Here is a 13,743-nt window from a genome sequence, read left to right as displayed (position 1 = left end):
TACTGAGGATAAGCATTAGTCTATTTAGCACAGTCAAAGTAGGTTAAAAAGGGACACACACAGAGACGTGGCACACACATGTTCTCTTACTGTTCCCTGTTTATTGCAACACATCAATAATCGGGTAAATAATTGGCAACATAAAATATGGATGGTTACGGCTTAATAACACAATTGATTTGACCACCTTAAAGAGATACTGTCATTGGAAAACATGTTTTTTTCAAAACACATCAGTTAATGGTGCTGCGCCAGCAGAATTCTGCACTGAAATCCATTTCTCAAAAGAGCAAACAGATTTTTTTATATTTAATTTTGAAATCTGACATGGGGCTAGACATATCGTCAGTTTCCCAGCTGCCCCCAGTCATGTGACTTGTGCCTGCACTTTAGGATGGAACTGCTTTCTGGCAGGCTGCTGTTTTTCCTTCTCAATGTAACTGAATGTGTCTCAGTGGGACCTGGATTTTACTGTTGAGTGCTGTTCTGAGATCTACCAGGCAGCTGTTATCTTGTGTTAGGGAGCTGCTATCTCGTTACCTTCCCATTGTTCTGTTGTTAGGCTGCTGGGGGGAGGGGTGATATCACTCCAACTTGCAGTACTGCAGTAAAGAGTGATTGAAGTTTATCAGAGCACAAGTCACATGACTGGGGGCAGCTGGGAAATTGACAATATGTCTAGCCCCATGTCAGATTTCAAAATTGAATACAAAAAAAATCTGTTTGCTCTTTTGAGAAATGGATTTCAGTGCAGAATTCTGCTGGAGCCACTATTAACTGATGCATTCTGAAAAAAAAACACGTTTTCCCATGACAGTATCCCTTTAAATAAATTCTGTGCAAAAACACAAATGTACACTAGAGTTAGGCAAAAAATAAATAAAATAAATATATGATATAACCAATCAGCACTCGGTGCCCCCACCTGCTTTTATTGCATCTTTAGGAACAAAGGAAACAGCGATATGGCGCCAAAGCATGATGGGCCCCCCAGGAGAGTTATTGCCGCGGGAACGCATTGATTGACATTAAATCCATAGATTCCAAAATGGAAATGTAACACAGCGAATCATGGGAAATCCGCAAACAATCTCAGAATTGACTTGTAATTACAGGTTATGATTGACATAATGGAGTATCAGGTGTTACAGGGTATAGCTAAAATACTCCCAAATAAATTCAGAGCCAGGTTGGCACCTCTAGTTTGGGTTGTCATTGGAATATCCCGGACTCTCCTCCTCCAGGGCAGATTTTGAGGAAAATTGCTGTGAAATAAAATGGTCACGTTCATTTTTCCAGAGCTTCAAAGTCACGTGACTTTTAAGGGCCCTGGTTGGGTTTGGCTGATACTTGCATGTGGAGTGGGTTCTGGCCAACTTCCACACACATTTTATGGGTCGCAGGCTGGTTCTGGTTGAGCTCTTCTTCCGATCCTCCCCCAAGTCAGATATGGGTGGGTCGGGCCTATAAATGAAGGGATTCTGAACTCGGATGCTGGTGCTTGTTGTGGCCTTGTAGTATTGGTACTGGTGCTGATAATGATTTAATTGGCCAAATCTATATGACATTGCATTGGTTCCCCATGTGATCTGATTGTTTGCTCAGGACCAAAGGTTATGATCTCATGTAGGAGGTAACCGGGTAGTGGGCGGGGCTTTTGGGAGAACTGGGGGTGCACAACCAAGATGTAAACAGTCCCTAATATATAACAGGAATTGAATAACTTCAGTTCTTGCTCCAATCCAATCATGTACCACCTTATTACTTACATATTTTCTAAGACTCCCCATAATAATTTAAAAATAAAAATAATCTTTTGATTATTTAAAACAAAAATCCCACCTAACTGGTATGTAAGATTTGAGCATTTTTAGCCTGAAATTGTAAATCATTATTGAAATACACGGTAAAATGCATTATCCACCCTGCTATAGTTCCAGGGGTTACAGATATATAGAAACATTGGGGTAACAGTCACCCTGCTATAGTTCCAGGGGTACCCAGGGTACAAATAAGCACTCACCCCAAATCTCCCCCTAACTGACCTTCAGACTGGGCCCCCTTAGCTCATAACAAGGTTACAGATATATAGAAACATTGGGGTAACAGTCACCCTGCTATAGTTCCAGGGGTACCCAGGGCACAAATAAGCACTCACCCCAAATCTCCCCCTAACTGACCTTCAGACTGGGCTCCCTTAGCTCATAACAAGGTTACAGATATATAGAAACATTGGGGTAACAGTCACCCTGCTATAGTTCCAGGGGTACCCAGGGCACAAATAAGCACTCACCCCAAATCTCCCCCTAACTGACCTTCAGACTGGGCTCCCTTAGCTCATAACAAGGTTACAGATATATAGAAACATTGGGGTAACAGTCACCCTGCTATAGTTCCAGGGGTACCCAGGGCACAAATAAGTACTCACCCCAAATCTCCCCCTAACTGGCCTTCAGGCTGGGCCCCCTTAGCTCATAACAAGGTTACAGATATATAGAAACATTGGGGTAACAGTCACCCTGCTATAGTTCCAGGGGTACCCAGGGTACAAATAAACACTCACCCCAAATCTCCCCCTAACTGGCCTTCAGACTGGGCCCCCTTAGCTCATAACAAGGTTACAGATATATAGAAACATTGGGGTAACAGTCACCCTGCTATAGTTTCAGGGGTACCCAGGGCACAAATAAGCACTCACCCCAAATCTCCCCCTAACTGGCCTTCAGACTGGGCCCCCTTAGCTCATAACAAAGTTACAGATATTACAGCAATTTGCATTCCTTGGGCCCCTTATATTAGGGTTTCAGCCCCCTCTTTCCTGTATTTAAGCCATTATGTTCAAACCCTGTAAATAAATGAAGGAGAAAAAGATAAAACCATATTCCATTTGTTGCCGGTTAAGGCAAAACAATTTATTGGCAACACCAAGCCCTTGTTAGATACACTCTCATTCGTCTCCATATGGTCTGGGGTTGGCATTAAAAAATCTCTCTGGATATATATATTTATATGTGTGTGTGTGTGTGTGTATATATATATATATATATATAATATATATATATATATATATATATATATATCAATAACAGTGAATAGAATGCAAAGACCTTGGATATGTCACACTATCTATCTATCTATCTATCTATCTATCTATCTATCTATCTATAAATATATCTATATATATATATATATATATATATATATATATATATCTATATCTATATATATATATATATATATATATATACATATATACATACACACATATCTATATATCTATATATATAATATATATATCATTTATATATAGATATATCATTTATATAGAGATATATATAGATAGATATAGATACCAGCGGCACAGAACTGCTACTATTGCCATGAAGAATACATGAAGTATGTGTGTAAGTGGCTGGTATAAGACGGCCCAGCAATGAGACTATAAATATATTAACAGATAAAATGACAACTCGATTGTAACACAAAACAGTTCATTTGCATTTCTTGCGGAAAATATAATAAGTCAAACACAATGTGAAACCACGGGGTGGGGGGATAGAATATTGGGGTGCGGGAGCCGTGATGTTAAAAAATAAAAACACAAGACAATTAAAAAAAATAGTTACAATAAATAAATAAATAGGAAGAACAAAGCCGAGATTGTGTATACAACGAGCTACCGGCGTGGAGGGAGGGGCTTTCTCCTATAGCAACATTAGAAGCACTTAGTGGAGTCGTATAGTTCTGCGCAGGGAGTCGGGCACAAGCGGGCGAATAGCACCAGAAGAAACCGGGCCCAGTTCTGCTTTGGTTCGCTGCAGGCACATGAACTGAAGGCAACACACTGTTAGGGGTGTCAGTACCAGTCCAAATCTGCTAATTACTCAATTTTAGTTTTTTACTGTTCTGGACCGTTTGGTACCGTCTGATCCCTCACTCGGCCTTCCTGTTATTAAAATTCTGATCCATTACAAAACTATAAGATTCGTTCAACCAGACAACTCTGTATCTCCCCCCCCTCCCCATATAACTGTGGCAGATCCCATTCTGTAGATATGTGCAGGAACAACAGAAATCCACAAATATTCAAAAATAGTGGTCTCCTCTTTTTTTAATCCTGAGAAATAGCATTTTATTTTCCACTGGAGAATTGCTATTTGCACCTAAAACCTTGGTTTGGTTTATAGGAAGTTTGGCATCCGTGTATCTTTAGTTCCAAGGCTGCGCCCGCTGCTGGGTGCCAGGCCAACAAGAGATGGGTGACGTGTAGGTTCCATATCTCTATGGATAAGTAAAAGGCTCACAGCACCACAGCAGCGTTTTCCTCCAGTTTGGGACTGGGGTGCCTGGGACCCACCAGAAATCCTTAAACCTTTCTACTCTATCCTCCCTGCCATGTTCTCATATACAAATAGAGAATGGACACAATATAGGCACACAAGCCCATTGGTTGGGTGAACCTGAAACACCAGAGCCCACCAGGACTTCTCCCGGTTTCTCAATGGGCCGATCCGACTCAAGTGGCTACATGTGACTTTGGCTTGAAGTCATGTGACTCAGATGTATGGCCCTGACTAAGAGGTGTCCCACGGTCAGACTAAGCTCATGGAGCAGAGTGTAATAGCGAGTGATTGTACAGAAGAGAAGCTGATTTAGGGAGATTCCCGGGGGCTCTGCTCCAATAAACTGCTTTATACATGATCCATATGGAAGCAAACAATTCATTGATAAAATAACAACATTTCTCTCTCTTTTTCTTTAAATATGACTATCCTCAAAGGGAATACATGACATATATTTATATATATACACACACGTACTATTTAGACTAAATTCTCTGTGTAGTAAAATACATTATGGATGACATAAGGGGAGACCCACTAAGGATGGGCTCATGCTCCTGATTGGTTCTCCTTGGAGAGGTCAGGTGACAGTGCTGATCATCACCCCCCCCCACAAAACACACGCGACCAGTGTTCATTCATGTTGCGTGTAGCATTTTGCTTCATCGTGGCCTTTACGTGGCCCCCTGTGTCGGTAGCAAATAAACCACATGTAAACCAAGGAAGAATCAACCACATCTCCAATCTGTTCCCCAACGCTCTGACTTGCGCCAGTCTGAGGTTCAGTGCCAATGGTCCAGGGCAACCTGTCTGAGGTCCTGGGTTTGCTTGGAGAAACTTGCGGCCGACGAGGAGAAGAAGGTGGAAGAAGTTCATGCTTCCCAACTGGCGTGATCTGAACTCTCCAATGAGCTGCTCTTAGTCTTGTGCGGGGACGTGGGGCTCGGGGGGCTGCTGAGGTTGGAGCTGTTGGAAGCTGTCGAATGCCTTGGAGAGTCTGAGTCCTGTCAGCCAACAGGAAAAAAAAGGGGGTCAGTTTTTTTGAGCAAAGCTTTAGGTGGAGCTCCTGCACTTTGGTCAACTCTTAGGTCAAGAATAGAATAGCAGCCACCCAGGAGGCCAGACCTAAAAGCACCGGGCAATATGACTCTCTAAAGTTCTTTCAATTCTCACCTCTCGCTCAAAGTCTCTGGCTGGCGCATCACTTCCTTGGTCAAGTCCACCCGAAGACAAGGATCCATCAGACGGCGATGTCATTGGCTGGAGTTTTGCCCCGTAACTGCCACCAGAAAGGTCCCTCCGTAAAGCGCTGCCGTTCTGCGACGACCCTGGTGATTAAAGTCATTATGGAGTGAGTGGATTTCAATACCTATCAGTAATATTGGTGTGTAGGTGCATCTCAGGTCATTTTGCCTGGTCATGTGCTTTCAGAAAGAGCCAGCACTTTAGGATGGAATTGCTTTCTGGCAGGCTGTTCTCCTACTCAATGTAACTGAATGTGTCACAGTGGGACCTGGATTTTACTATTAAGTGCTGTTCTTAGATCTACCAGGCAGCTGTTATCTTGTGTTAGGGAGCTGTTATCTGGTTACCTTCCCATTGTTCTGTTGTTTGGCTGCTGGGGGGGGGGGGAGGGGGGGGGATATCACTCCAACTTGCAGTACAGCAGTAAAGAGTGACTGAAGTTTATCAGAGAACAAGTCACATGACTGGGGGCAGCTGGGAAACTGATATGTCTAGCCCCATGTCAAATTTCAAAATTAAATTTAAAAAAATCTGCTCTTTTGAGAAACTAGTTTCAATGCAGAATTCTGCTGGAGCAGCACTATTAACTAAAGTTTTGTTTCCTTATAACAATTTTAATAGTAGTAGTAAGTAAACTTCGTAGGGGCATGGACATAATTAGGCAAGGCCAGGAATGGAATACTATGAGTAAAACAGATTCTGTAGAGGTTGTGGACAAAACATTCTCAAAAACCGCAGATACTTTGCTGCAAGGTTTATTCAACACAACACGTTTCGAGCATTGTGGCTCTTTATCAAGTGTAACACGAAACATGTTGTGTTGAATAAACCTTGCAGCAAAGTATCTGCGGTTTTTGAGCCTGTTTTAATGTCTAAGAAACTGGTGTAGTGAAGCCCTTTGAATTTCAGGTATCTTACACCCTTGCTCCCATCCAGAGCATAAATCAGGAAAAAGAATTTAGTAGGGGTATTAATACCAGGAAGCACAGAACTTCTGCTGCTAAAGTGTCCTTTAATCACCACACAACATGTGACGATTAAAGGCTCTTTTTCAAGTGTAACCAGAGGTTACATTTGAGCCTGTTTTGTCCACAACCTCTACAGGATTTGCATTGGCAGTAGCTTCTAAGTGGGACAGAAGAAGTGGCACAGGCAAGAAATTGTGCAACTGGTACCAACTCTTGTTATTTATGGGTAAAACAGAAGCAGCTTGAGCTTAGCCCCTATCATAGGGATGTACCACTCCCTGGTGATGCAGGGAGTTGCAGTTCACAGCTTTTATTCAGAGAAGATGTGACTTACTGGCAGCCAGGCCACTGCTGGCACTCATTGAGCGGCCATGTTCCATGCGTGATTTTGTGATTGACGGAATACTGACCGAGCCACTGAACAGTGAACGACTGTCTTGCTGCCGGAGGTTCTGCAATAAGGAAGAAGGGGCACAAGATGAGTGAGAAATCAGTGTATAGACAAGCACCCCATTCCATGACTCCTGAAACCCTATAGACAGGCAGGGAAATGGCAGTTCCACACATCCACTGGGATGGTCACAGCAAAGTGATACTGAGAAGCAAACAATGGTCGCAAATCCAGCGCCTGATGATGGGCAAGGGCCTTCTATAGGGCCAATGTCTTGTTTTAAGAGGCCAACCCAAAGAGCAGAATTCCCAGAATGAGTGTACCGCAGGGAGTAGTTGGATATACCCCCCCCCCATAAACACAGCACTAATAGCATTACCCAGCATTCCTTCACCTGCACTTTATTCAACCTTTATTTCTATAGAGGTGCCATGTTACCCAGCACTTTCCATTGCTCATCATTTTCACCAGTCCCTGCCCCTGAGGAGCTCACAATCTGAGGCCCCTCCCATGCACACACATGCACTAAAGCCAATTACCATAGCCTGAAGTCTGTGATTCGCAGCATGAGCAAGTCCTTTGCAGCAGGAAAACACAGGTTGAGGACCTCACGAATAGCACTTTACGGGTGCTGGCACATGGGGAGATTAGTCACCCAGTGTTGGACTGGCCCAACGGGATACCAGGAAAACTCCTGGTGGGCCCAGGTGTCAGTGGCCCTCATGCTGCTAAACATTTGGACTATTTCATGGCCATTTACTATTTCAAAGAGGCTAAACAGATGGAATAATAGATTAAATTATGTAAATAAAAGAGACTAGGAGAATAGAGGTTGAGTGAGGAGAGGAAGAATTATAGTACTGAGAGTGGGCCCCTGGTCTAAGAGTAATTGGTGGGCCCCTGGTCAAAGGTTTTTGGGTGGGCCAGTCCGACACTGTAGTCGCCCCACGAGGAAACTTCAGAAAACAAAGCGATATGTATGCCCTCCCGCCAGCGATTCACATTCTTGCCGTCGGGAAGGCATTTGGGCAGATTAGTCATCCACAGTAGAGAAGATGTGTCACTTGGCGACTGCCACCACCCAAAGGGGCTGATTTACTAACTGCTAAATTGCACCAGTATTGACCAACACTCTGGTTGCGGCCAATTAACAAAGGCAATTAGCGAAACAATGGGCAGCTGCTCCGAGGTTAGGAACTTGACAGCACAATGTGATGATGCAAAGTCATGATGCAAACAGAGTTGATGACATCATATATGCAGCAGTCATGCTATAGAGAGCTTATTGTACATTATTTTGTAGAAAGCCATAAAACCCCTTGACAAAGAGAGTATCACAACATATAGTCCCTTTCTAGTTGTCCCTACGGGTTATTATGGGTACTCTTGCCCTTATTGCAGCCTGGTAGAGTTGGAGGGGGATGGTGATGGAGGCAGATGAAGGAAGCGATGGGCATCACAAACACTCAGAGCCATGCAGTGAGATGCAGTTGGACACAAGACAGGTTAGTGGAGTTTTTGCATACCCTGAGGGAGCCAGGGGTAGCACTGAGAGACGGGGAGGAGGAGGAAGAGGAGGCAAGGTTTACTGAGTCGGAAGAGAGGAAATTTTCAGCTGAATTTACAGTCATGTGATAGACGTGCTCAAAGTTGCTCGGTGTGGAGATCAGGCTGGACTGATGGCGGAGGGGGGATGGATAGGGGGATCGAGGCTAATAAAATAAAATAAAAAGAAGAGACAGAAAGGAAGAAAAGAGAGTCAGCTCCAGAAAAGGCCTGTGGTCATGTGAGCAGCAACCAAGGGAATGCCAAGGGCTGGATGGTGACTACTTTACTGGCTTCAGAGCCCACGTGCCCAGTTATGGGCTGTGTATTTAGATATACATCAATGAGAAAAAAGCCTATGGGGAGTGCCTCAGTCAGGGCAATTAACATGGCAGCTCCCACTAGTATAAACAAATATGCAGAAATTATGAACAATATAATCATGTGCTAAAGATGCTGCCTTTTATCATTTCAGGGAGTCAATGCCTGTGCCGATAAGAAAAGACAAACCAGGTTACCTCTCTCACTCTCTCTTACCATTGGCAAATCTTTCAGGATTTGGATACCGTCTCCGGGGCCCATGTGCGCTATGTGGTTAAAATTGGTTGGGTTGGAAATCAATTTGTTTCTCATTTCTGGGTGTCGCAACATTTCCCTGAAAGTGAAAAGTGTCCTTGGTCATTAGTGTTTCCATATAGAACAGTGGCCCGGGATCTGAACGGCTCGCCTCCCCAATAACCACGGGGCGGGAGGCAGAAGCGCTCACATAATAAACACATCAGTGCAGCAGAATTCTGTGGATGGGGTTTGTAAGCTGAGTCCTACCCATGTTTATCAGAAGCGACTACTGAAGGGGTATTGCATGGGATGTAGACTATAGCAGCAATGTCCATCAAGTTCAGTGGCGTAACTAGAAGTCATGGGACCCGCAGCAAATTCATTTAGGACCCCCTTCCCCCGCCAAACGTTGGGAATGAGATGTTTAAATAGATATAGTGAAATCAGTCACTGCCTTATTACTTCCTGGGCCTCCTACACTTCCTGGGCCCCCTACAGTTCCTGGGCCCTCTGTACTTCCTGGGCCCCCTATACTTCCTGAGCTCCCTACAGTTCCTGGGCCCTCTGTACTTCCTGGGCCCTCTGTACTTCCTGGGCCCCCTATACTTCCTGGGCCCCCTATACTTCCTGGGCCCCCTATACTTCCTGAGCTCCCTACAGTTCCTGGGCCCTCTGTACTTCCTGGGCCCTCTGTACTTCCTGGGCCCCCCTGTACTTCCTGGGCCCCCCTTTACTTCCTGGGCCCCCTGTACTTCCTGGGCCCCCCATACTTCCTGGGCCCCCTATACTTCCTGGGCCCCCTATACTTCCTGGGCCCCCTATACTTCCTGGGCCCCCTATACTTCCTGGGTCACCTGTACTTCCTGGGTCACCTGTACTTCCTGGGTCACCTGTACTTCCTGGGCCCCCTGTACTTCCTGGGCCCCCTGTACTTCCTGGGCCCCCGGTACTTCCTAGGCCCCCTGTACTTCCTGAGCCCCATATACTTCCTGGGCTCCCTATATTTCCTGGGCCCCCATACGTCCTGAGCTCACTATGCTTCCTGGGCCACCTATACTTCCTGAGCTGCCTATACTTCCTGGGTCCCCTGTACTTCCTGGGCCCCCTATACTGTACTTCCTGGGTCACCTGTACTTCCTGGGCCCCCTGTACTTCCTGGGTCACCTGTACTTCCTGAGCCCCCTATACTTCCTGGGCCCCCTGTACTTCCTGGGCCCCCTGTACTTCCTGGGTCACCTGTACTTCCTAGGCCCCCTATACTTCCTGAGCCCCCTATACTTCCTGAGCCCCCTATACTGCTTGGGCCCCCTATACATCCTGAGCTCCCTATACTTCGTGGGCTCAGCGCTTAGAGGGGACATTAGTCCTACATGGAAAAAAGTCCTAAGACATAAAAATGATGTATGTTTCTTGCTAAAAAAGCACCCCCAATTTGAACCCAATCAATTAATTGCTCATTGCCACCCTCTCTTGGTAGGAAATCTATAACCCCATAGCCCTTATAGTAAAGAACCCCTTTCTATGCTGATAGCAATATCTCTTTTCCTCCACCCCTTGCACTGCCTGTTCCCTAAAGCCTCTAAGCCAATCTATGAGCAAGTTTCAAAAAGCATTAAAATCAGTAGGTAAAAGTCGAATGTAACATAATTTAAAAAGAAAAATAGTCATCATCCCTGAAATCACATGGCTAAGATTTGTCCACGCGATTTCTCAAGTCTATGCATGAGAATGTGTGGAATGGGTTGCATGGCAATGTGGAGGTTAAATACTGTTTGTAGTACGGCCACGTGTCATGAAGATGTGTTGTCATTCCATACTGAATCAGCAATGTAGGGTTAAATTACATTTGATTAAAGGAACATTAACATCAAAAAATTAAAGTGCTTTAAAGTAATATAAATATAATGCAGTGTTGCCCTGCACTGGTAAAACTGATGTGTTTGCTTCAGAAACACTACTATTGTTTATATAAATAAGCTGCTGTGTAGCCATGGGGGCAGCCATTCAAGCACAGGATAGACAGCAGATAACAGATAAGTACTACTATAGTTTATATAAACAAGCTGCTGTGTAGCCATGGGGGCAGCCATTCAAGCACAGGATACACAGTAGATAACAGATAAGTACTACTATAGTTTATATAAACAAGCTGCTGTGTAGCCATGGGGACAGCCATTCAAGCACAGGATACACAGTAGATAACAGATAAGTACTACTATAGTTTATATAAACAAGCTGCTGTGTAGCAATGGGGGCAGCCATTCAAAGGAAAAAAGGCTCAGGTTACACAGCAGATAAACTCTGTAGAACATAATGGTGTTATCTGTTATCCACTATTTAACCTGTGCCATTTAGACTTTTTTTCAATTTCCACCATTGCCACACAGCAGCTTGTTTATATGAACTATAGTAGTGTTTATGAAGCAAACACACTAGTTTTACCAGTGCAGGGCAACACTACATTATATTTTCGCTACTTTAAAACACTTTCATTTTTTGGTGTTACTGTTCCTTTAATGAAGCCTCTGGGCAGATGTACAGCAGATCATTAGTAACACAATTGAGCCGACTAGGAAAAAGGGAGATGGAAGGAGGAATGACATCAGGGATCATTCCCGCTACCAGATGGGCTCTAACACCTCCTGGCACCTACGCTGCAGACCAGTGTCCGCTATAAAGTGGTGAGAAGGAGAGCCATGTCCAGCCTGGGTTACGCACCTCCTCTGCTGCATCCTCTCCTCCTCCGGCACACGGAACGAGTAGCGTCTCTTGTTGTTCATGTTCCTAACCATCTGCTTCCGACTTTTGTCTGATGTCTCAGGTACAACCAGCTCATCCCCTTCTGGGAAGTCAAAGGAATAAAGTTACATATCTAAACCCCACACAATGCCTGAGTATATTACACTGCTGCGGTTAATGCAGGTACGGCACCAGTTATCCTGAGGGGTTTCTGGATACGGAATATACCCATAATTCTAATCTCCATACCTTCTCTGTTGCTTAAAGGGGGGAACTATCGCGAAAATGAAAATTCAATATAAGCTTCATTATACTGAAATAACTTTGTAAATACAATCAATTAAATATTCTGCATTGTTTCTGAATTAATCAAGTTCATCTGCACTATCCCTCTCTCAGCATCTGTTTCTCTTCATTCTGTCTTCATGAAGGAGTTGGGTGTCAGATATTTATTGACAGTTAGATCCATTGTATCATAGGGCAGTGACACACGCTAAGATTCGGGGAGATTTAGTCGCCCAGCGTCAAATCGCCTCTCATTCAGGGCGAATAATCTCCCGAAAAGCCTTCCTGCCAGCTACAATCTAAATCGCTGCGGGATGGCACTCGAATCGCTTCGTTTTCCGCAGTCGCCTCACGAGGAAACTTCAGGCGACTTCAGAAAACGAAGCGTTCCGAGTGCTACCTCGCCGGTGATTTACATTTTAGCTGACGGGAAGGCTTTTCAGGGAGATTAGTCACCCGAAATAAAGGCGATTTGTCGAATAAATCTTCCGGAATCTTAGCGTGTGTCACCACCCTTATAGGGGGGCTTCCTTTCCTAGCAGATGAATTAGAGCTCACTCAAATAACTGATTCCAGTACAAACAAAATCTAACAAAATAACTGCCTTTTGCACAAATCCTGCATGTAGAGAGACATGATGTCTGGTGATTTTAATAGAGTGAGCTCTAATACATCTTTTACGCAAAAGGAGCCCCCCTATAAGATATTTTTTATCTAACTGTCAATGAATATCTGACACCCAACTGCTGCATGAAGACAGAATGAAGAGAAACAGATGCTGAGAGAGGAATAGTGAAGATAAACTTGATTATTTCAGAAACAATGCAGAATATTTAATTGATTGTATTTAGAAAGTTTCTTATTTCAGTATTACATTTTCATTCCCCTTTAAACATTCATTTTGTGGGTATTGTTTTCCTTTAAATACATTATTTCATCCCTTTCAGTTAATATTACTGCATTTGGAGGGACAAATGTTTTCTATTGAAACACCAGGTGGCGCACAATTCATAGTTTCCTAAAGCTGAAATGAGTCAATTCCCACGCAATACAGATGGAGAACAAGGAAATATCATTAGTTTTATGGACATTTGCCGTTATCCAGTTCCACTCTGTGGTACAGTCTGTGTAATCTCTGAGGCAGTAGTTAATCATGTGACCGCACTTGTCACCTGATAACAAGCTGACCTCCAATTGGTCAAAGCAGCAGACAGGAAGTAGTGCTGCTGTATGAGGAAAGGAAGGCCATTTTCTTTTTTGCCACTGTATTCACTGGTACTCAAATGATGGAGGGTGGTTTCCCGAAGTGATATCATGAATACTGTGTGTGCAAATGCAAAGATGAACTGGGGGATAAATAGAAGGCAAATAAATGGTATTAAACTTATAAACAAGATATTCCTTCCCTTGGTTTCTGAATAGAGGATGGGTTTGTGTATGACAGTGTACTAAACACCCAGTAAAGAGTAATCACCTAAAACAGCACATCCGCACAGCACAAACAGATGTGAGCGAGTGACGACACTTACCTGCCATTTTATTTTTAAAATATATGAGGCGTATGGTCTCCAAGCCCAGGAGATTGAGGGAACCCTCCGAATTTAATGGGCGCACCTGGGAAGAGACAAACACTGGTGAGAGTCTCCCCTGGGACAGTCCAACTGGCTCT

General features: G+C 44.0%; 1 protein-coding gene across 5 annotated transcripts in view; it reads right to left on the bottom strand.

The window, feature by feature from the left end:
* Positions 1-3,597: 3,597 nt before the first annotated feature.
* Positions 3,598-13,743, bottom strand: part of cdc42bpa.S (CDC42 binding protein kinase alpha S homeolog) — a 124,707-nt gene continuing 114,561 nt past the window's right edge. For 3 of the 5 annotated variants that reach the window (XM_041564227.1, XM_041564228.1, XM_041564229.1), the window contains 7 exons: positions 13,604-13,688; positions 11,769-11,892; positions 9,030-9,147; positions 8,474-8,659; positions 6,891-7,008; positions 5,517-5,671; positions 3,598-5,347 (listed from right to left, as the gene is read on the bottom strand). In XM_041564227.1, the coding sequence (XP_041420161.1) occupies positions 5,216-5,347; positions 5,517-5,671; positions 6,891-7,008; positions 8,474-8,659; positions 9,030-9,147; positions 11,769-11,892; positions 13,604-13,688 (918 nt within the window). In that variant the 3' untranslated portion in view covers positions 3,598-5,215. The remainder of the gene's footprint in view (positions 5,348-5,516; positions 5,672-6,890; positions 7,009-8,473; positions 8,660-9,029; positions 9,148-11,768; positions 11,893-13,603; positions 13,689-13,743) is intronic. The other 2 variants (XM_041564230.1, XM_018264930.2) reach the window with 1 other exon arrangement.

This window comes from Xenopus laevis, chromosome 5S (assembly GCF_017654675.1).
Source record: "Xenopus laevis strain J_2021 chromosome 5S, Xenopus_laevis_v10.1, whole genome shotgun sequence".
NCBI classification, from domain to species: Eukaryota; Metazoa; Chordata; class Amphibia; order Anura; family Pipidae; genus Xenopus; species Xenopus laevis.
Note: the sequence above shows the minus strand (reverse complement) of the source record. Positions and strands in the feature narration are given on the sequence as shown.